This window comes from Rhinatrema bivittatum, unplaced genomic scaffold, assembly GCF_901001135.1.
Source record: "Rhinatrema bivittatum unplaced genomic scaffold, aRhiBiv1.1, whole genome shotgun sequence".
Taxonomy (NCBI): Eukaryota; Metazoa; Chordata; class Amphibia; order Gymnophiona; family Rhinatrematidae; genus Rhinatrema; species Rhinatrema bivittatum.
Genome location: NW_021820703.1, coordinates 142,975 through 163,979, shown reverse-complemented (window position 1 = coordinate 163,979; position 21,005 = coordinate 142,975). Strand labels below are relative to the sequence as shown.

At 40.0% G+C, this 21,005-nt stretch overlaps 1 protein-coding gene across 1 annotated transcript in view; it reads left to right on the top strand.

Annotated features, from left to right (window-relative positions):
- Positions 1-21,005, top strand: part of LOC115081975 (membrane-associated guanylate kinase, WW and PDZ domain-containing protein 1-like) — a 249,399-nt gene that overhangs the window by 124,325 nt on the left and 104,069 nt on the right. Inside the window, 2 exon segments of the mRNA XM_029586214.1 lie at positions 9,995-10,057; positions 13,973-14,189. Coding sequence (XP_029442074.1) covers positions 9,995-10,057; positions 13,973-14,189 — 280 coding nt within the window.

The window sequence follows — 21,005 nt, the reverse complement described above, 5'->3', positions numbered from 1 at the left end:
TGTGTGAGCCAGCTCACCCTCCAGTTTGCTCTTTTGGTGTTTTTGTTCTTGGAAGAGCCCTCCTCACAGGTCTTTTTGGCACTTTTCTTCTTATGAACCACTCCCAGTGGAGCATTCTTACCTTTGGGACCCTCAGCTGCATCACGCTCACGCTGATTCCCTTTTGCTGATTTCTTTGATAAAGGTGCTGGGTGGTTACTTCCTCTTATTTCTGGCCATGGCCTTCCCCAAATTCCCACTATGTGCATGCTCTGACTTGTGAGGCTGTTGGCCTTTTTGGTCCTGGAGGGTTGCTGTGCTGCAGTACCCAAGTGCATCCACCTGCCTTTAGGCCTGGCAGCCTCTTTATTTTCATACGGACCTCTGGCAGGGTCAGGGTAGCTGCCACGACAGGCTCGTGTCTCGGCTGAGCGGCTTCCTGTTTTCTGCGGGTAGGCACATGGAAGCATAGGATTTAGGGTGTGTGTATCCTGGTGCGGGCTCAACCTTGTGGTGTCATGGGAAGGGTATACAACTGGCAGTGTTCCTTTCTGGATCCAGGAAGGGCTGCATTGCATCTGTCAGTCGAGTGTATGCAGAAATATATATAGAGGGAGAAAAAAAATTCCCAAAGGGGAAAAACGCATTAATATGAGGTTATAAAAAAAAAAAAGTCGTTTTATTCTAAAGTTCTTCATATTAAAATCAATGAGCACTTAAAAAAGAATGAACTGTAGACCAATATAACAGTGTTTTTTCAATTTTGACAAATAACACTAGGTCACAACTAAATACAGTTTCAGAAATTGGACAAAGCCTGATGATATACATACATAAATGAATAAGTACTATTGAATAAACAGTCAAATGTCAATCACAGTTAACTACATTATATGTCAATGTATCAAATGTTGAATGCCCTTTTAAGGATCTATAAGCCCTCTCGTGATTTAAGATCTTCACAACGTGGTTTACTAGATGTTCCTTCCGTATGTCATGCCCATCTTGCCACGACCAGAGAGAGCATTCTCCGTAGCAGCGCCTAACCTGTGGAACTCGCTGCCTGTAGATCTTCGTCTCCAAGATAATGTAAAAAAATTGACTCCTTGTTGAAGGGCTTTTTATTACAGTAGGCTTTTTGTTTATTTTTTGTTGATTCTATGTTCTGATCGTCTAATTCATATTTTTATTGTTATTGCTGAGCCTTTAATTTTTTATGCATGTTTTTATTGTAAATCGCTTAGGCCTTCATGTGTTAGGCGATTAATACATTTTAGTAAATAAAAAATACAAATACACAAAATGTGTAATCACAAAAACATGTATAGACACACTAGCATTCACACCCACACAAAAGACAGACTCTAGTAAATGATGTTCCGGGTTGGCAGATAACAAGCCCCAACAAGGCCCTTGTTTAACCGATAAAGGCTTCCTCAGGGGGGAACCCTGACATGGTAAACACCACAAAATCTATTGCGTTTTAAATAACTCTTAGCATTAACAGGACCTATTAACTGCTGTATAAGTATGTTGTCACTACCTGGTAGTGCTGACCAGAAAGTATGTGTAAGGAAACAACAAGAGAATAGATGCCCAAAGGTCTTTTCCAAATCTTTAATTGGTGGAGACGTATGTTAATCGTTAAAATAGTCCGACTCGCACCGAGTTTCGCCACATTCCAGTGGCTTCCTCAGGGGTTTAATTGAGAGCACACTGAATAAATCTCAAATTATTTCAAAAACATCTGCAGTACAGATGTATCTTAATTGAATACCGTTGCATTTAAGCCTGTCCCGGTTCCATTCTCTAATGGCGCCGCATACGTGTTTCTGTGGGTCAGCATGTGCAGTCTCCACTCGATTCAATACAAAGATACGTCTGTACTGCGGATGTTTTTGTTTAATGCCATTTTACAAGCACAGATAAGCATGTACTGCAGTTATCGCTTATTTAGGTACTGAAACTGAAAAAATCTTAATTGAAAAAGCACCCGCTACACACGATGGCAAACAAGTCAATTAGTACTATATTTCATAGCATATATATAAGAACATAAGAAATTGCCACACTCTGTCAACCCAGCATCTTGTTTCTAACAGTGGCCAATCCAGGCTACAAGTACCTGGCAAGTACCCAAACACTAAGTAGATCCCATGCTACTGATGCCAGTAATAATAGTGGCTATTTCCTAAGTCAACTTGATTAATAGCAGATAATGGACTTCTCTTCCAGGAACTTATCCAAAGCTTTTTAAACCCAGCTACACTAACTACACTAACCACATCCTCTGGCAACAATTCCAGAGCTGTGTGGTTCCAGTCCTGTCATTGAGTGAAAAAGAATTTTTCTCTGATTAGTTTTTAAATGTGCTACTTGCTAACTTCATGGAATGTCTCCTAGTCCTTCTATTATCCGAAAGAGTAAATAACCGATTCACATAAACCCATTCTAGACCTCTCATGATTTAAAAGACCTGTATCATATCCCCCCTCAGCCATCTCTTCTCCAAGCTGAACAGCCCTAAGCTCTTTAGCCTTTCCTCATAGGGGAGCTGTTCCATCCCCTTTATCATTTTGATCGCCCTTCTCTATACATTCTCCAGTGCAATTATATATGCGGCGACCAGAATTGTACACAGTACTCAAGATGTAGTCTCACCATGGAGCGATACAGAGGCATTATGACATTTTCTGTTTTAGTCACCATTCCGTTCCTAATAATTCCTAACATTCTGTTTTCCTTTTTGATTTCCACAGCACATTGAGCCAACAATTTCAATGTATTATCCTCTATGATGCCTAACTCTCTTTCCTGGGTGGTAACACCTAATGTGGAGCCTATCATTGTGTAACCATAGCAAGTTTATTTTTCCTATATGTATCACCTTGCACTTGTCCACATTAAATTTCGTCTGCCATTTGGATGCCCAATTTTCCAGTCTCGCAAGTCCTCCTGCAATGTATCACAATCCACTTGTGATTTAACTACTCAGAATAATTTTGTATCATCTGCAAATAATTACCTCATAACATTCCTTTCCAGATCATGTATAAATATATTAAAAAGCACCAGTCCAAGTACAGAACCCTGAAGCACTCCACTGTTTACCCTATTCCACTGAGAAAATTGACCATTTATTCCCACTCTCTGTTTCCTGTCTAACCAGTTTGTAATCCACGAAAGGACATTTCCTCTTATCCCATGTTTTTTTTTTAGTTTTCTTAGAAGCCTCTCTTGAGGGACTTTGTCAAACGCCTTTTGAAATCCAGATTTTACTACATCTACCGGTTCATCTTTATCCACATGTTTATTAACCCCTTCAAAAACATGAAGCAGATTTGAGAGGCAAGACTTCCATTGAGGAAATCCATGCTGATTGTGTTCCATTAAACCATGTCTTTCTATATGCTTTGTGATTTTGATCTTTAGAATCATTTCCAGATTCAGTGAAGGTGTGTGCAGTTTGGATTTGTAATCTGACTTCTCACATACTCTCTCCCAGCCATGTGTTTTGTGACAGACCCCATGTGGAGGCCATGTTTGTGTGGTTCCAGTCCTGTCCATTGGCCCTTTTGGGTGACAGTGAGGCCAGCATTTGGAAGGGCTGCAAGAGAACGTGTGAGCCATGTTGGTGTAGTAGAGCATGTTTGGACATGTATGGGAACTCTGGATGTGGCAGTGGTTCTTTTTATGCTGGGTGTTGTGGACATGGTTGTCTCATGGTGGCGCTGATAGCTGATTTTGGAATTTTGTGCCTGCAAGGGGATGAGGACTTTGCTACATGCTGAGTTTCCATTCCACAGGTATGGCTGTAAGGGGCACATTGTTTAATAAGTAATTTAATAATAACAGATTTATTGGGAGTGAGACCATGTATTGGTCTGGAAGATCTGTGGCCTTTTTGATTCTCGAAATGTTCACTACATCAGAGCTGCCATTTTGTCTGGAGACAGTATCTCAAAAGAGGTTTTGTTTTCCGCATACCTTGGCAAGGTTGAGCCATTGTCTATGGGGGTCAGGGTATGTTGGGATCGATCTCCATATCTCAAGTTGTTTCCAGTGCCCTTTTCGATGCTTGCATTATGCTGGGTTGAACATGGATTCATATATGTGGGGATTATATCAAGGTGCTTAAAAGGTCTTCTTGATCAGTCATGTGTTAGGGGCAGTCATGTCAGTGCAGGACATAAATTTAAAAATGATGGTGGCGCTATGCAGGGAGCTCATCCGCGTGGCAGCAAAGAAGAAATCCAACCCCAACGAATCAAGGCCATCACGGGAGCTCATCCCCGTGGCGGTGAAGAAGCCCGACCCGATGAAGCAAGGCCACCGTGTGAGCTCATCCCCATGGCAGCAAAGAAGAAACCTGACCCCAATGAATCAAGGCTGCCACGGGATCCCATCCCCTTGGTGGCAAAGAGGAAGCCTGAAGCTGGCCAAGCAAGACCGCCACGAGAGCCCCGGTGGTGGCAAAAAAGAAGTCCCACTGGAGTAAAGCCATGGCGGAACTGGAATCCATCCCTGCAGCAAAGAAAGAAGAGGTTTGGCGGTGAGGCCTGGTGCTTGCATGTGAGAATGGGAGCCTGGGTGTGGGTGTGAATGGGAGCCTGGGTATGGTTGTGATTGGGTGCCTAGGTAAAGGCTGGTGTGTGTGGGTGCAAATGGGTGCCTAGGTAAAGGCTGGTGTGTGTGTGGGTGCAAATGGGTGCCTAGGTAAAGGCTGGTGTGTATGGTTGCGATTGGGTGCCTAGGTAAAGGCTGGTGTGTGTGGGTGCAAATGGGTGCCTGGGTGAGGGCTGGTGTGTGTGGGTGCGAATGGGTGCGTGCTCGAGTGTGTGGGTGTGAATGGGTGCATGCTGGTTTGGGCTGGTGCAAGTGGGTGCGTGCTGGTGTGGGCTGGTGTGTGTGGATATGAATAGGTTCGTGCTGGTGTGTGTGTGGGTGCAAATGGGTGCGGGCTGGTTTGTGTGTGTGGTTGCGAATGGGTGCATGCTGGTACGGGCTGGTGTGTGTGGGTTGGAATGGGTGCGAGCTGGTGTGTGTGGGTGTGAATGGGTGCAAGAGCATTTGTGTGTGATTTTGAGCTTATATATAAGAGAGAGCATGTGTGTGATTGAGAGAGTGACTGGTCAGGGAGGTGATGTGTTTCTGGGTGAGAGAGAGAGACTGGTCATAGGGTCTAATCTGGGGTATGTGTGTGTGAGTGAGTGACTGGTTGTGGGCCTAAGAAGAGGATCGTGAGGACAGAGCTTCAGCAGCAACTGCTGCTTCTGGTGAGTGCTTTTGGCCTGCAAGAGAAAGGAGTAGGAGAGTTGCTGGAGATGGTAAGTAAAGGTGTCGTCTTTCTTTTATTTTTCTTGATTGACTGCCATTTTAATTATTGAGTATTATGTAATCTATCTGTTTTGAAATATTTAATTGGCATTTGGACAATTTTTAATAATTTTATGAGTTTTTAATTGTAGAATGTTATTCTGTTCATCAGCTGTTTTGAAATATTTATCAGTATAGTTTTACAATTATTTCTGCGTGGGGTTCTATAGCAGCTTGGCTTATTCTGTTTTCCTAATAGGAAGTATATTGGTGTTTAGGGCCTGTTTTAATATTTGTAGTGTTGCCTTTTCATAGATAGGGCTGTTACTGTTGAAGTGCATGCCATTATGCAGGTGTAACTTTGTGCAGAATAGTTTGTGCGCATTATTGCAGATCCTGGGACTACGTTAGGTGCTATATTTGTTTCCATTTCTCCAGGTTCACACTGCATACAGAGTGGCATTTTTGGTTTTCCATTCCAGTTTCTGTCTCCATATTTATAATTTGTGGTCTTTCTGTCCTTGTGAAAGACGGCTTTGTGTGTGACCGAGGTGAGGTATTTTATTAGCATGTAGGCATTTGTATCAATCTTATTTGTTGTGTTTTCTCAATAGGATATGCATTAGTGGTAAATTACTCTCTTTTCATAAGGAAGGCTATTGTACCTAGTAGTAAAGGGAGCTTGTTTTGCTTTTACTGAGATTTCACCAGAGCCAGAATATCTTTTTTTGTATGGTGAGTTGTATGGGTAATGCCCTAGTTCTGTTCCAACCCATTGTTGGGGGTCGAGGGGGTTCCCGTGGATGCAGAGTGTATGTTTACATATAGCCTTGTGACGGTCACATGTTCAGTGTGTCACGCATGTGAGAACCATCTGTCAGGTGTGTCCCGGCCGAAAAAAGGTTGAGAACCACTGGGTTAGAGTGTTTGCAGGCTGATACACCTCATCTTGTTGTCCCATTGACCTTGAAGTACGGGTTCTTCTCATGGTTCCATCTGAAGTCTCTGCCTGTTTCTCCGTGAAGTACCCCTTTGCAGCTACATCTAGTTGTTCTGTAGCTCTGACCAGGTTCATACAGAAAGCCATACATGATTATTCCTTGGCATTACCTTTATTCATGTGGGTGTTGATTCTCTTAAGTGCCTCAACAAAATTTCACACTCTGGGTTACTATCATCTGATCCATTCCAGGGAATAGAAGTTTGTATCATTAGCTCCATTCAATATATTCCCTCTGGGGCTTTGTCACCCTCAATCAAGTGCTTGTCATTCAAGGCTCATATGTGAGCCTGGTAGCCAAATGACCCAGGTGACTTTTCCAAGGTTTTCTTTTTTCTTGCCTTCATTGGTAGCATGTTCCGCAGATAGTTGGCAGTCATACGATTGCTTGCATTCAGCAGCATGCTCCTTGCTAGCTCCATCGGTGTACAACTCATCCTCCCAGTTACATGGCTGTGATTGAGAACAGGAGTACAATAGTCTGATGCTGGACACCTTGTCACCCGAGGTACGTTGGAACTGCTTCATTCCCATACTTTCCTCCTCCGTGGTCAGTACAGGAGGTTTACTCTGGAACCTTTTAATCATCTATTCCAGGGGTGCCCAACTGCAGTTCTCAAGAGCCACAAACATGCCTGGATTTCAGGATAGCTACAGTGAATATGCATGAGATAGATTTGAATACACTACCTCCATCGTATGCAAATCTCTCATATGCATATTCATTGTGGATTTCCTATAAACCAGACCTATTTATGGCCCCTGAGGACCAGAGATGGCCACCCCTGGTCTATGCAATGTACCCCTCAATTTCCTCCCATCTTTCAATCGTGTGTCTTACATGACAAGACTTTGTATACGCCAAGTAATCAGCAATGGTGATTAGCAAATATCTGTTCCCAGAAGGTGTTTATATTTTCATCAGTCCATATAGACCAATGTGGATTACCTGGCATGTGTCATTTTGCCTTTCCCTTAACAGCTGTTTCTATGCCATGACTAGCCTATGGTGGTAGTGCTGGTGTCGATTGGCTGTTAACAGCAGATCATGTATGGTAAAGTCTATATGCATGGCGATATCCTTAAATCGGCAGTAATTTGTTAGCATGAGGCTTTGGGACGACAGTAGGAAGGATTATGGATTGATTTAAATGGAATTGAGAAACCACATTTCGACAACTATAACAGCTGCAACTTGCCTCCTCCCTCTCCCCCCTTGGCACAACTGTGACAGCTGCAACTTGCCTCCTCCCTCTCCACTCACCCCACCCCAACCCCATTTCCCCCCGGACCCCTGAAAGAACTCTATCCTACATTCTGTTTCTTTGATAGGTGTGTTTGCAGTTCTTCTGCGAGTTGGATGCCTGCTTCATCTCCCATCACTTTTTACTTCTTAGGCATTTCTCAGAAGTATTCTGCATTTCATGACTATTAAATTCAGCACATCTTTCATGGATTCTCGGCTCCAGTGGTAGCATATATCCCCCTCACAAAATGTAATATTTAATAGGCCCATGGTCTTCTAAGTGTTGTTATCCTAACTAATAGCACAGTGCTTCAAGACAGGTTTATTCCCCACCTGCCCTTCCTACTGTACAGGTATTATGGCTAGTCTTACAACCAAGCTGACTTCTGGTTATTCGCTTCCCTCAGTCCCTTATTTCAGCAGGCAAACTCAGGTATGAGTATTCCTGTCTCATAGTTCAACATTTATTCACATCCTGGTCTAGTTCCTAGGGCAAGTATGAAGGCGTCATAGGAATCAGTCATAGTGCAGAGTAAGATGGTAGACATATGAACATGTCTTGGATCTTCCCCCATGCATTTTGTGATTGTATAACATTAGTATGTTCCCACATTTCCTGTGATTTTCTAGGCCTTACACCCTATATTTGGCAAAGCTGGAACAAACAAGACCAACCTGTAGGAAAACAGACTATCATTTTGGCTGTCTGATTGCATATCGTTTTGTTATAAAGAAGTGAGGTTAGGCCTCCCTTAAAGCTCAGCAGATTTGAGCTTCTGCAGCTTCACTGGCTTCTCTACAGTCAGTTTCAGTACAAGACATCTGCAGAACTTCATTCTGGTCCTCTATTCATACCTTTGCCAAACATTATTGCCTTGAGCAAGAATCTGGAAAGGACAGTGCCTTCAACCAGGCAGTTCTCAAAAATCTCTTCAAATAAATTTCAGCACTCCCAGGTTCCATTGTACACCAGGTCGCATATATTTTCAACATGACAAGGATTTCTAAGGTAACCCTCAACTCGGGAGTCCCCACTTACATGGCTGCATTTTGTCCTGCTTGTCCACAGAAAAAGCAAAGTTGCTTACCTGTAATAGGTGTTCTCTGTAGACAGCAGGACAAATCAGTCACATGATTCCACCCTTCTTCCCATAGAATTGAAGTTCAGCTAGTGAAAAGACTGAGGAGATTCACAATAGGGTTGGTGCACAGGAACTTCCACTCACGCTCAGACTTTTTGAGCTCTTAGAGAGTAAGTCCAGACCAGTGCCATCAGATGATGGTGCCCGCTTGTGTGACTGATATAAGGAGAACACTTGTTACAAGTAAGCAAGTTGGATTTACTTACCCAGATAACTCCAGAATGTCAGAAGAAAACCATGACTGAGTTATAAAAAGGCACACTGTTAAATACAAGTGAATAATTGTCCTTTGTCAGGTCATGTCTGTTCATTATATTTTGCTTAAATACACACAAGCATATTAGAGAGTCTAGCAAAAGGAGATTGCAGGCGTATTAATGCTGAATACTACTATTAGGTATACTTGCTGCATAAGTTTTACGTTGTTGTACGCTTGCTTGCACTTTGATTTTCAGCATATACTGTGTGTATTTGTATGTGTGTGTACATACATATATATACATGTGTATGTGTATGAATGTGTGTATACATATGTTAGTGTATATATATATATATATGCGTGTATATATATATAGATAAATGTATATATTTTTATATTTATATATCTATATACTTTCATGTACATATTTATTTTTATGTAACAAGACAAACACCAGTACAAATAGTGTAGTCCTGATATACCTTTGTTTACCAAATCTATTTAGAATCTGTTTAAAACTACAACCTAAAAATGTACAAAGGATGGCACTTCAAGCTGGAATTGCGCATGAGCATAAAGTCCACTACACTCCCAATAAGAATAGTACAAACAAAAAAGCATGGTACACTGAAGAGCATGTTAAATACGTCTTACTCAAGCTAAAACCAGTGAACCAGTCAAGAAATCCCAGAGGCAACACCACAGAAAAGGTTCATGTTAGGGGGCCATTTTCCCCTGGAGTTACTGCTTGGACTCTTTGGTTTCCACTTGAACAAAGAAAATTTGTTTTTCATTGAGCCATGTCTTTGCTGTTTGTGCTAATATTTCAGCATAAATTGTATTTAGCCATGTAGGAATTCAATTAAAACTAGTTTGAACATGTTTCAAATGCATTTGGTGAAAGCTAAATGAGGACTATACTGATTACAATACATTCAATATTTGGTAACAGAAATAAGTAATTTTACACTATTATATTTTGTACATATTTATCACAAAGTAATGTACAGTCAGATTAAGCACACAGTATGTTGATGCATTTCTTAATTCTTTTTTGATTTTGAAATAAAATGTAAGTATTTCTTAGTACTTGCATGTTCATCTTTTGATAGAATTGTCTGAAAACAGTGAAATTCAAAGTGCAAGGGAGTTTACAGCAACATGAAACTCCAACAGTGAGTATGCCTTCAATAGTTTTGTTGTTTTGTGTTGTTTGCACCATACCTTCATTTTCCGATTTTTTTTTTTTTTTTTTTTTTTTTTTTTTAAGACCATACTTTTTTTTTTTTTTTTTGTACAGTGCTGGGAAGATAGAGCTCAGATGGAATGTTTTCTGTCCCCTTTCCTGGTATCATCAACAAAGGGTCTGATTTGTGATGCATTTTGTATCGCCATAGCATCCTGAAAAGGAAGAAACACCACATCTCAGACTTCTTAATGGCCCCAAGCTAGTTGGAAATTATTCAAGCCTTTGGATTGGCAAGGTTGAAGCTTTGGGATTGCATGGAAACAAATGCATGAGGTCCTTGCTACCAGGCTGGTGAAATACTATTAATACATACTATAAGAATTGGCAGGTGCTCAACAGTTCAGTCCACAGAATTAGAGAGAATACTTTGTTAGTCCAGCAAAAATAAAAAGAAAATCAGCAAAGTAATTGAGTAGAGATAAAACAGTTATACAGCTGACATTGAAAGAAACAATATAATCTCAAAAGACTGCATTTTTTTATATTGTTGACCTTATAAAGCTATTATCTTTACCCAGCTGCTTTGTTGGTTTTCTTTTGTTAACTAAATTCCACCACCTGGGGCTTAGTATAGTTATGGGCACTCAGTGGGTTTTTATGGCAGCTCTTCTGCTAAGCTGTAATATTCGAAGAAGAGGACTGCTGAGGGGAAAAAAAAATTTTTTTTGAGAAACTATTCAATTTAAATGGAACTGGAACAAAAAACATTACCATCATTCACCGAATACGACCCTGTAGAACGTGCTTGTAGTTTCTGTGAGTAATGTACTGCATCTGTAACTCAGGCAAAACAATCACTTAATCTCATCCTGTGCCATTACATTATTGTGTCTTTTGTACTGCTGTGTAACATTGACAAAATGAGTATGAATTTAGTGCTTCATGTCTTCTCTGGAGGTTTTCTCTCATGTTCTTCTATTTAAAATGTTTAGATTATTGCCTGCATGCATAAAATGAAGCTCTACATATTGAGAAGGACCTAGGATGTGACAATTACATTTACAGAAAGAAGTATAGACTATTTAAACACCTGGTAAAAGGGATATTTTGATTTCTTCTCTTTCTCTCTCCATATTTTTCTTCTCTCCCCTTCCCTGCTCTTCTTTCCATGCTTTGCCACCAAAAGTATTGTAACATTTTCAGATTTAATTGTATTTTGTATCTGTAAGAAGATAAGCTGGTACTATCCATAGTACACTTTGAAGCAAGTAAGAGAAGTGGATGTGGGACAAATTAGTGCAATTACAGTGAGTCTTAGAGGGAAGCCGCTCACTGAAGGCTGTCAGAGTTGAGAATAATCACATTACATGAAAAGAGCTAATCATATCTTATATAGCATCAATACAATATTTTAATCAATAGAAAATACATTCATATACATATTACACACCCTTTACCCCACAAATGTAAACATTGGACACCTATTATCTCTATTATCATACATACAGTACAACACAATCAACAATAATCCATCGTACTCATCAATTATGCTGTTACAGTGCTATACCCAAGTATGTCAAATCTCACTCAGCAATGTCGCTGTTACAACACTAGTCCCATTACATCCATTTATTTACTTTTGTAACAACAGTCCCATTTTTAATTACACCTAGATTAAATATTTGGGTATAGCATTGTAACAGGATAATTGCTAAGCAGGATAGGTTATTGTTGATTATGTTGTACTGTATATATGATAGTGTGTGTGCAATATGTATATTTGTAAATGAATGTATTTTCTATTGATTAAAATATTGTATTGATGCTGTATAAAATATGATTGGGTTTTTTCATGTAATATAATTTTGTAACTTATTAGACCCAGATATTTATATCTCCACATTTGGTAATTTTGCCTAGAGTTGAAAATAATGTCATAAATGTTAATACTTGTCATTTTCTTTGTCAGAGTTCACGTGGTTCTAAAAATATATTTTTTAATTTCTCTTTTCTTTGTCCTCCAGTTAAGTGCTTTTATTGTTGTTTTTCTTCCTTGGAGTCAGTCCTAAATTATCATGTTTTCTCATTTTTCTGACCAGTTTCAAAGCAAAATTAAAATATTGCTACTTTCGTGACTACTGTATAGTTCTATCCTTCTAGAATGGCTATAGAAAATCTATACCCCCTTGAATATTTTTCACATTTTGTTGTGTCCGTGCATCATTGAAAGGGTTTGTTTGGTTTTTTTTTCATACTCATCAACACACCATACTCCCCATCTTTCAGGGCAAAAATGTTTTATTGAAGCACAAAACATATATGTATTTTACAAATCTGAAATTCAACAATTGGATAAGTTTGCACCCACCTGAGGCCAATATTTGGTGGAAGCACCTGTGGCAGCAGTTACAGCTATGAGTCTGTTGGGATAGATCTCCACTAACTTTGTGCACCTAGAATTGTCAAGATCTCTCCACAGCTTTGTCATGGAGTTACTTGGACAGCTCCTTGGTGCTCATGGTTGGATCTTTGCTTTAAAATGTATTACCCAGCAGAGAGAACCAACAGGATCTGCTGAATTTATCCCATTGTCTTGAAAATCAGTACAGTTTAACACAGGTGGGGACAATTCACTTGGGGGAAGATTTTCAAAGGGTTACGCGCGTAAGATGTGCACGTAACCACTAAAAAGCTGCCCAAGCTGCCCCTGCACGTGCCGAGCCTATCTTGCATAAAAGGGGAGGGGCAGGGTTGGTCCGGGGGCATGGCCATTTGCCGCTGTGCCCGGGATCGCGGGCTGGCTGTCAGCCGATGCATGTAACTTCTTCAATAAAGGTATGGGGGGGGGGGGTTTAGATAGGGCTGGGGGACAGGTTAGGGAGGGGAAGGTGCAGGGGGGCAGAAGGAAAGTTCCCTCCAAGGCCGCTCTGATTTCGGAGCAAGAGATTGAGATTGAGGCAGACTATGCGGTTCAGCGTGCGCAAGTTGCACAATTGTGCACCCCCTGCGCACACCAACCCTGGATTTTATAACATGCACGTGGCTGTGATAGACACTGAAGGGTTGGAGATTGAGAGACTATAGATTGAAATTAAAATCATAAGGAAATATATATTGAACCTGAATGTATTCGACTTAGAAGTATATAAAAAGTAGAATATAAATCAAATAAATAAATACATAAACATAAGTGAAAAATTAGAATAGAGGGAGTTATAGGAAGAACAAATGAGAAAACAAAGAATCTGTGTATTTAGAAAACCTATACCTCAATGAAACTTCTAAGTAGTAGAATGATACTTGCAAAAATACATAAGCATTTGTTTAAATATGGTCCCTCTGAGAAAAAATAGGAAATAAAGACCAGGAAAAATCAACATATACAGCATACTTTATTTCCCTTTATTTACAGTCATTTATTGGCATGTATTTTTATGTTTACTGCCTTAAAGAAGATACTTTATTTTTCATTAATAAATGCATACAAAAAGAACATTTAAATAGTCTGTGTTCATGTGAGCATATGGTATTTATATTTTTCACCTTTTCTGAACTGTTTTCCCACAAACAAATGTCAGTCTCTTCCAATTTACCTTTCTTTTCTGTAATTTCCTATGGGCCTACCTTATGAGGAAAGTTTGATTTGTTCCATGCAGTAAATCCAATGTCAAGATGCTTTCCTTCTTTATTTTTTAAACAAACGTGTTTATTTGTGAATCTGTGAGCTTGTCATAAAGGAGATTTTATGCATTCAGCATTTTATGAAGTAAATGGAAAGTTAAATGTTTCCTTATCTGTGCATGTTTGCAGAATAGATGAACTATGAAATTGAAGGAATACACCCACTTACAGATCAATAATAATCTTATGTTTGTCTCCTTTTCACTTTTCTTTTTTGTAGCAGCCACTTGAAAGGAAAGACAGCCAAAACAGTTCCCAGCATAGTGTTTCTAGTAACCGCAGCACACACAGTGCTTCTCCCATTCATAGCACCCAAGTGCTTCCTGAGTATCCAGCCAACGAATCCTCAGTAGCAGAGCAAGGAGACTCCACTGGGCAGAAAAAGCCAGATCCATTCAAAATCTGGGCTCAGTCCAGAAGTATGTATGAAAGTCGACGTAAGTATTTGTCTAAACATTTGTTATTTATGACAGTCATTGTAATTGGCTTCATTACTATCATCTTTTCCAGTTTTGGGGTTATAAAAATGCACAGATCCCAATATGTAAACAAAGTTTTGAGAAAAACTGCAAAAATCAATAAATGTATATGTATTTGAAATAAAATATCAATTTGACTCCTAGCCATCACTGAAGGTTTAAAAAATGTCTTTTCTGTATTAAAGTACAATAAGAAACTAAAGTCATATTTTGTCTATTCAGAATCAAGTAAAAGTTACTGGCGTAAAGGACTTATGTCTTAACTGTATGAGGCCTTGAGTTCTGAATATTTAGCTGTAGGAACAACATTGGAAAATAAAATTACTGAGCATGTCTCATTGAAGCTATAGTATGCAAAGGTAAATGGGTATTTTATTTGGAATCCAGTAGTATTTTCTAATCAATTTAATTTCTAGCAAAAAGTAAATAAATAAAAATGCTTGTAACTAATTTATAATCATTATATCAACTACACAACCAAAACAAGAGAAGATAGATTAATGTACTTGAGTAATAGTTTCACAGAGGTTCAACTATCTTACTGATGTCTGCCATATTTTACCTTTGATTCCATTTTTGCCTGGGCGTCTTCTCAAACCAATGTTGAAAGGCATATATGTTTAATAGCCCTCCATTTCTTTAAAGAACAGGAGATCCTTGGAAGAAGCCATTAGTAATTCTGTGCTGATAGCAAAATGTCATGTATGTATAGAGTGAAAAGTTTAGCATTATAGATGGTAAAACTGAAGCTTATATATACTCTAAATGTGATTATTAGAACTTTTAAATACCTGCTAAACCATTGTTTTGTTGATTTTTGTCCCAGTTTGTATAAAAGATATTTTTATTAAAAAGTTAAATGCAGAACTGGCCAATGGCTCAGGTTACAGCACAATGGGCCGGATTTTGAAAGCCCTACGTGCGCCGGGCCTTTTTTAAAAAGGCCCGGCGATGCGCGTAAAGCCCCGGGATGCGTGTAAGCCCCGGGGCTTGCAAAAAGGGGTGGGGCAGTCCAGGGGCAGAGCGGGGGGCGGGGCCAGAGGCCTCCGACATAGCGGCCATTTGTTGCTGTGTCGGAGGATTGTGTGCTGGCAAGCTACTGGCAGACGCAAAAGGTAAGACAGATTTCGGAGTGGCCTGGGAGGGAACAGGGGAAGGCAGCACGGCTCGGCGCGCACAAGGTGCACAATTGTGCACCCCCTTGCACACACCAACCCCTGATTTTATAACTTGCACGCGCAAGTTATAAAATTGGGCGTATATGTGTGCGCGCCGGGTAGTGCGCGCACATGTACACTTGTGCGCTGCTTTGAAAATCTACCCCTAACATTTTTCTCCGTTCCAGGGCTAACAGGGCTCAGGCATGCCATGGAGATGACATGCTTGAATCACTGGAAGGAGGGAACATAACTTCTGCGAAGATAACTTCCACTCTGGTGGTGATACATGACTCCTGTAGAGCAGCACTCAGCATAAGTCTCAGAGGAAACTTTCATCCAGCCCTCAGGGCTGGTAAGAGTATGCTGTCTAACTGGGGATTGATTAAAGAAGAGGATATGGGAACAAATCAAACCCACCCCCAGTAAAAAAAAAAAAAAAAAAAAAAGACAGACAAACAAAAAAAAAACAAAGAATGAAGGCATGGTTGTATTATAAATGCGTACAATAAAAATACTTGTGCTTTAAATGAAATTTTTTGCAATGCCAGTTTTACGCAGGAAGATAGCAACATTTCTTTTTTTTTTAAGCAGTTCTCCCTTACTTGTTATACCGGTACGACAGGTATTAATAGTTTGTTTTATTTACATAATTATGTTTCTGTCTTTTGTAGAATTACCATATCAATACTACATAGAAATAAAATATTTAATATTATCTAATAATTAATAATATTATTAAATATTATCTACTCATAGGCATATTTTTAGCTTATGCAGTAAGTTTAGTTTATAAAAAGGGTCACCGACAAGGTAGATTCCTGTAGGACATCTATTTCTGAGATAAATCATGAGGAGGTAAAATTTTGAACCCTTATTTGCTAAACATTTTTTCTAATGTGATTCAAACCATTTTAACATAACATCGTATATGGAGCAATTGGTTCAGGATCTGACGAGAGAAGGAACAATGCCTTATGAGGAGAGGTTGTAGAACCTGAATATGTATAGCCTGAAGGAGAGGAGGAGCAGGGGTGATATGATACAGACCTTCAGATACTTGAAAGGTTTTAATGATCCATGGTCAACAACAGACCTTTTCCATAGGAAACAATTTAGTAGAACTAGGGTTCACGATTTGAAACTCCAGGGAGGAAGACTTAGAACCAATCTCAGAAAATATTTCTTCACGGAGAAGGTGGTGGATACCTGGAATGACCTTCCGGAGGAAATGGTAAAGACTAAAACCATGAAGGTTTTCAAAGCGGCATGGGATAAACACTGTGGGGTAGATTTTTAAAAAGTACACCCATGCATATTTTTGTTCACGCACCAGGCGCAAGCAAGAGTACGCCGGATTTTAATAGATACGCGCGTAACCTTTAAAATCCGGGGTCGGCGCATGCAAGGCTGTGCAAAATCGTCAGCCTGCGCACACCGAGCCGCGTAGCCTGCCTTTGTTACCTCCGAGGCCACTCCGAAATCAGAGTGGACTCAGAGGGAACTTTCCTTCCACCCCTCCTGAACCTTCCCCTACCTAACCCACCCCCCCAGCCCTATCTAAACCCCCTCTACCTTTGTTGGAAAAGTTACGCCTGCCCAAGGCAGGCGTAAATCGTGCGCACCAGCTGTGCAATTCCCCGGCCCGGGAGCAGTTTCGGAGGCTTCGGCCACACCCCTGAAATGCCCCCGGTCTGGAACCACGCCTGTGACCCTGCCCCCGGAGTATGCGCCGCCCCGACACACCCCCAGGAAATCCCCGGGACTTGCGCGCGTCCTGGGGCTTGCGCGCGCCGCCAAGCCTATTCAACATAGGCTCAGCGCACGCAGGGGGAACTTGGGGCATGTTTTCGGGGGGGGGGGGGGTATGCGCGTATCCCTTTGAAAATCTGCCCCTGTGGATCACAAAAGACTAGAGGATTTCAGAGGGGCATGGGATAAACATTGTGGATCACTATAGGCTAGAGGATGGGAAAGAATGAAAAAAAACATTAGGGTATTGGGCCTGGGAGGTAGCCTGCATGGAGTGGCATTTACTGCCGTGGGAAGCTTGCTGGGCAGACTGGATGGACCATTTGGTCTTTTTCTGCCGTTGTTACTATGTAATTCTCAGTGGAATGGAGAATTTGGTGAGAGAGGGTAACGGTGGTGGGGACCGCTTGGCAATAGTGATCATAATAAGATCAAAATTGAATTAATGACTGGGAGGGGGACAGTAAGTAAATCCATGGCTTTAGCACTAATCTTTCAAAAGGGTAACTTTAATAAAATGAGAAAAATAGTAAAAACAAAAAAAAACAACTGAAAGGTGCAACAGGCATGGACATTGTTAAAAATAAATAAATAAATACCATCATAGAAGCGCAATCCAGATGTATTACAAGCATTAAAAAAGGTGGAAGGAAAGCCAAACGATTGTCGCATGGTTAAAAAGTGAGGTGAAAGAAGCTATTTTAGCCAAAGGATCTGCATTCAAAAATTGGAAGAAGGATCCATCAGAAGAAAATAGGATAAAGCATAAGCATTGGCAAGTTAAATGTAAGACATTGGTAAGACAGGCTAAGAGAGAATTTGAAAAGTATGTTCTATATTCCTAATGTTTTATTCAAAGTTTATTCAATGTTTCATGTTCTATGTAATGCTCTCATGCGAGGTTATTGTTTCACTGTAAACAGGTTTGATTTGTATCCCATGCAAGAAGATCGGTATATAAAAGTTAAAAATAAATAAATAAAAGGAGTTGGCCATAGAGGCAAAAGCTCATAATAAAAACGTTTTAAAATGTATCCGAAGCAGAAAGCCTGCAAGGGAGTCAGCTGGACTGTTAAATGATTGAGGAGCTAAAGGGGCACTTGGGGAGATAAAGCCATCGCAGAAAGACTAAACAAATTCTTTGCTTTGGTGTTTACTGAAGAGGATGTTGGGGAGATACCCATTTCAGAGACAGTTTTCAAGGATGACGATTCAGATGAACTAAACCAAATCACGGTGAAGATGTAGGCCAGATTGTAGTCCAGGTGTAGTAAATCACATGGACCGGATGGGATGTACTCCAGGGTTCTAAAAGAACTAAAAAAAAAAAATGTTTACCTATTTCAATTAATTTTTAACCTATCATTAAAATCATCTATTGTACTTGAAGACTGGAAGGTGGCCAATGTAACCCCAATATTTAACAAGGCTCCAGGGGTGATCTGGGAAACTATAGACCGGTGAACCTGACCAGTGCTGGGTAAAATCATGGAAACTGTTATAAAGAATAAAATCACTTAACATTTAAGTAGGCATGGTTTAATAGGACACAGCCAGCATGGATTTACCCAAGGGAAGTCTTGCTTCACATATCTCTTACATTTTTTTTGAAGGGGTGAATAAACATGTGGACAACCTGTAGGTGTGTTGTATTTGGATTTTCAGAGGACGTTCAACAAAGTCCCTCAAGAGAGGCTTTTAAGAAAACTAAAAAGTCATGGGATAGGAGGTGATGTTTTGTGGCTTGCAAACTGGTTAAAAGAAAGGAAACAGAGAGTAGGGTTAAATGATTAGAAAGGAAACGGAGAGTAGGGTTAAATGGTTTGTTTTCACAGTGGAAAAAGATTAACAGTAGTGCCTCATGGATCTGTTCTTGACCAGTTCTTTTTAATATATTTATAAATGATATGGAAATGGGTATGACGAGTGAGATGATCAAGTTTGCAGATGACACAAAATAATGCAGAGTAGTTAAATCTCAAATGGATTGTGATAAATTGCAGGAGGACCTTGTGAGACTGGAAGATTGGGCTTCCAAATGGCAGATGAAATATAATGTGGACAAGTGCAAGGTGATGCATATATGGAAAAATAACCCATCTTAGGAGTTACCACCAAGGAAATAGATCTAGGCATCATAGTGGATAATACATTGAAATTGTCGGCTTGGTGTGCTGTGATGGTCAAAAAAGCAAACAGAATGTTAGGAATTTATTAAGAAGGAAATGGCAAATAAAACAGTGGATGTCATAATGCCTTTGTATCGCTCCATTGTGAGACTGCACCTTGAACACTGTGTGCAATTCTGGTTGCCACATCTCAAAAAAGATATACTTGCACTGGAGAAAATGCAGAGAAGGGTGACCACAATGATAGGGGGCATGAAACGGCTCACCTAAGAGGAAAGGCTAAAGAGGGTAAGGCTGTTCAGGTTGGAGAAGAGAAGGTCTATAAAATCATGAAAGGACTTGAACAGTTAATGTAAATTGGTTATTTACTCTCTCAGATAATAGGAGGAGTAGAGGGCACTCCATGAAGCTAGCAAGTATTTATTTATTTATTTAACAGTTTTATATACCGACCTTCATAGTAAATAACCATATCGGACCGGTTTACAATAAACAAAGAATATAACTGGGGTAACAATTCAAGTAAACAAAAGTAAACAGTAGGTAGGAATGAGTCAAAGTTACAATTAACAGGGTAAGCGAACTTGGAAGCTTGCAATAAGCTGGAAAGAAGATAAGGCAGGAAATAAATATGAAGTTATATCATAGGGCGCACGGGTTGAAGCTTAATGGTGCTTTAACCTGGAAGATTCAGAGTCCATTCGTGAAGTGTAATCACCATAACAGGTAGCTCATTTAAGAAAAATTGAAGAAAATTCTTTTTCACTCAACGCATAGTTAAGCTGCGGAATTCATTGCCAGAGGATATGGTTAGGCAGTTAGTATAACAAGGTTTAAAAAAGGTTTGAATAAGTTCCTAGAGGAGAAGTCCATAAACTGCTATTAATCAATAAGGAATAGTTGCTTGGGATATATTTCATGTTTGGATACTTGCCAGGTACTTGTGACTTGGATTAGCCACTGTTGGGCACAGGTTACTGAGCTTGATGGACCCTTGGTTAGACCCAGTATGATATATCTTTTGTTCTCATATTCCCAATTGTGAAAATCATGCTAACAATAGATCATGATGTGGCAGAAATGTCTAGAAATACTTATAGACATGTCTCTTCTCCATCAGATTCCCTGCACATGGGTAGGCTCATGTTTCCTGTAGTATTGTTGAGGTCCTCTGCAGAACTTGGTAATTATGCAGTGAGTCTGCTTTAGAACATAAGAACTGTTGTACTGGGCCAAATCAAGGGTCCATCAAGCTCAGTATCCTGTTTCTAATAGTGGCCAATCCAGGTCACATTTACCTGCCAGGATCTCAAATAGATTCCATGCTGCTTATGCCTGGGGATAAGCAATGGGTTTTCCCAAATCTACTTAGTAATGGTTTACTGACTTTTCCTCCAGACACTTGTCCAAAACATTTTTTAAACCAACTATACTGACTGCTTTTACCACATCCTCCAGCAATAAATTCTAGAGCTTAATTGTGCATTGAGTAAAAAACATTTTTTCCAATATGTTTTAAACATGCTACTTAACTTCATGTGTTCCCTAGTGTTTTTAGTTTTATAAAGAGTAACCAACTGATTCATGTTTAACTATTGCACTCCACTCATGATGTTATAGCCCTCTATCAGCTATCTCTTCTCCAAGCTGAAGAGCCCTAATTAATTGGGGATATCCTTATAGGGAGCCATTCCATCACCTTTATCAATTTGGTTGTTCTTCACTTTACCTTTTCT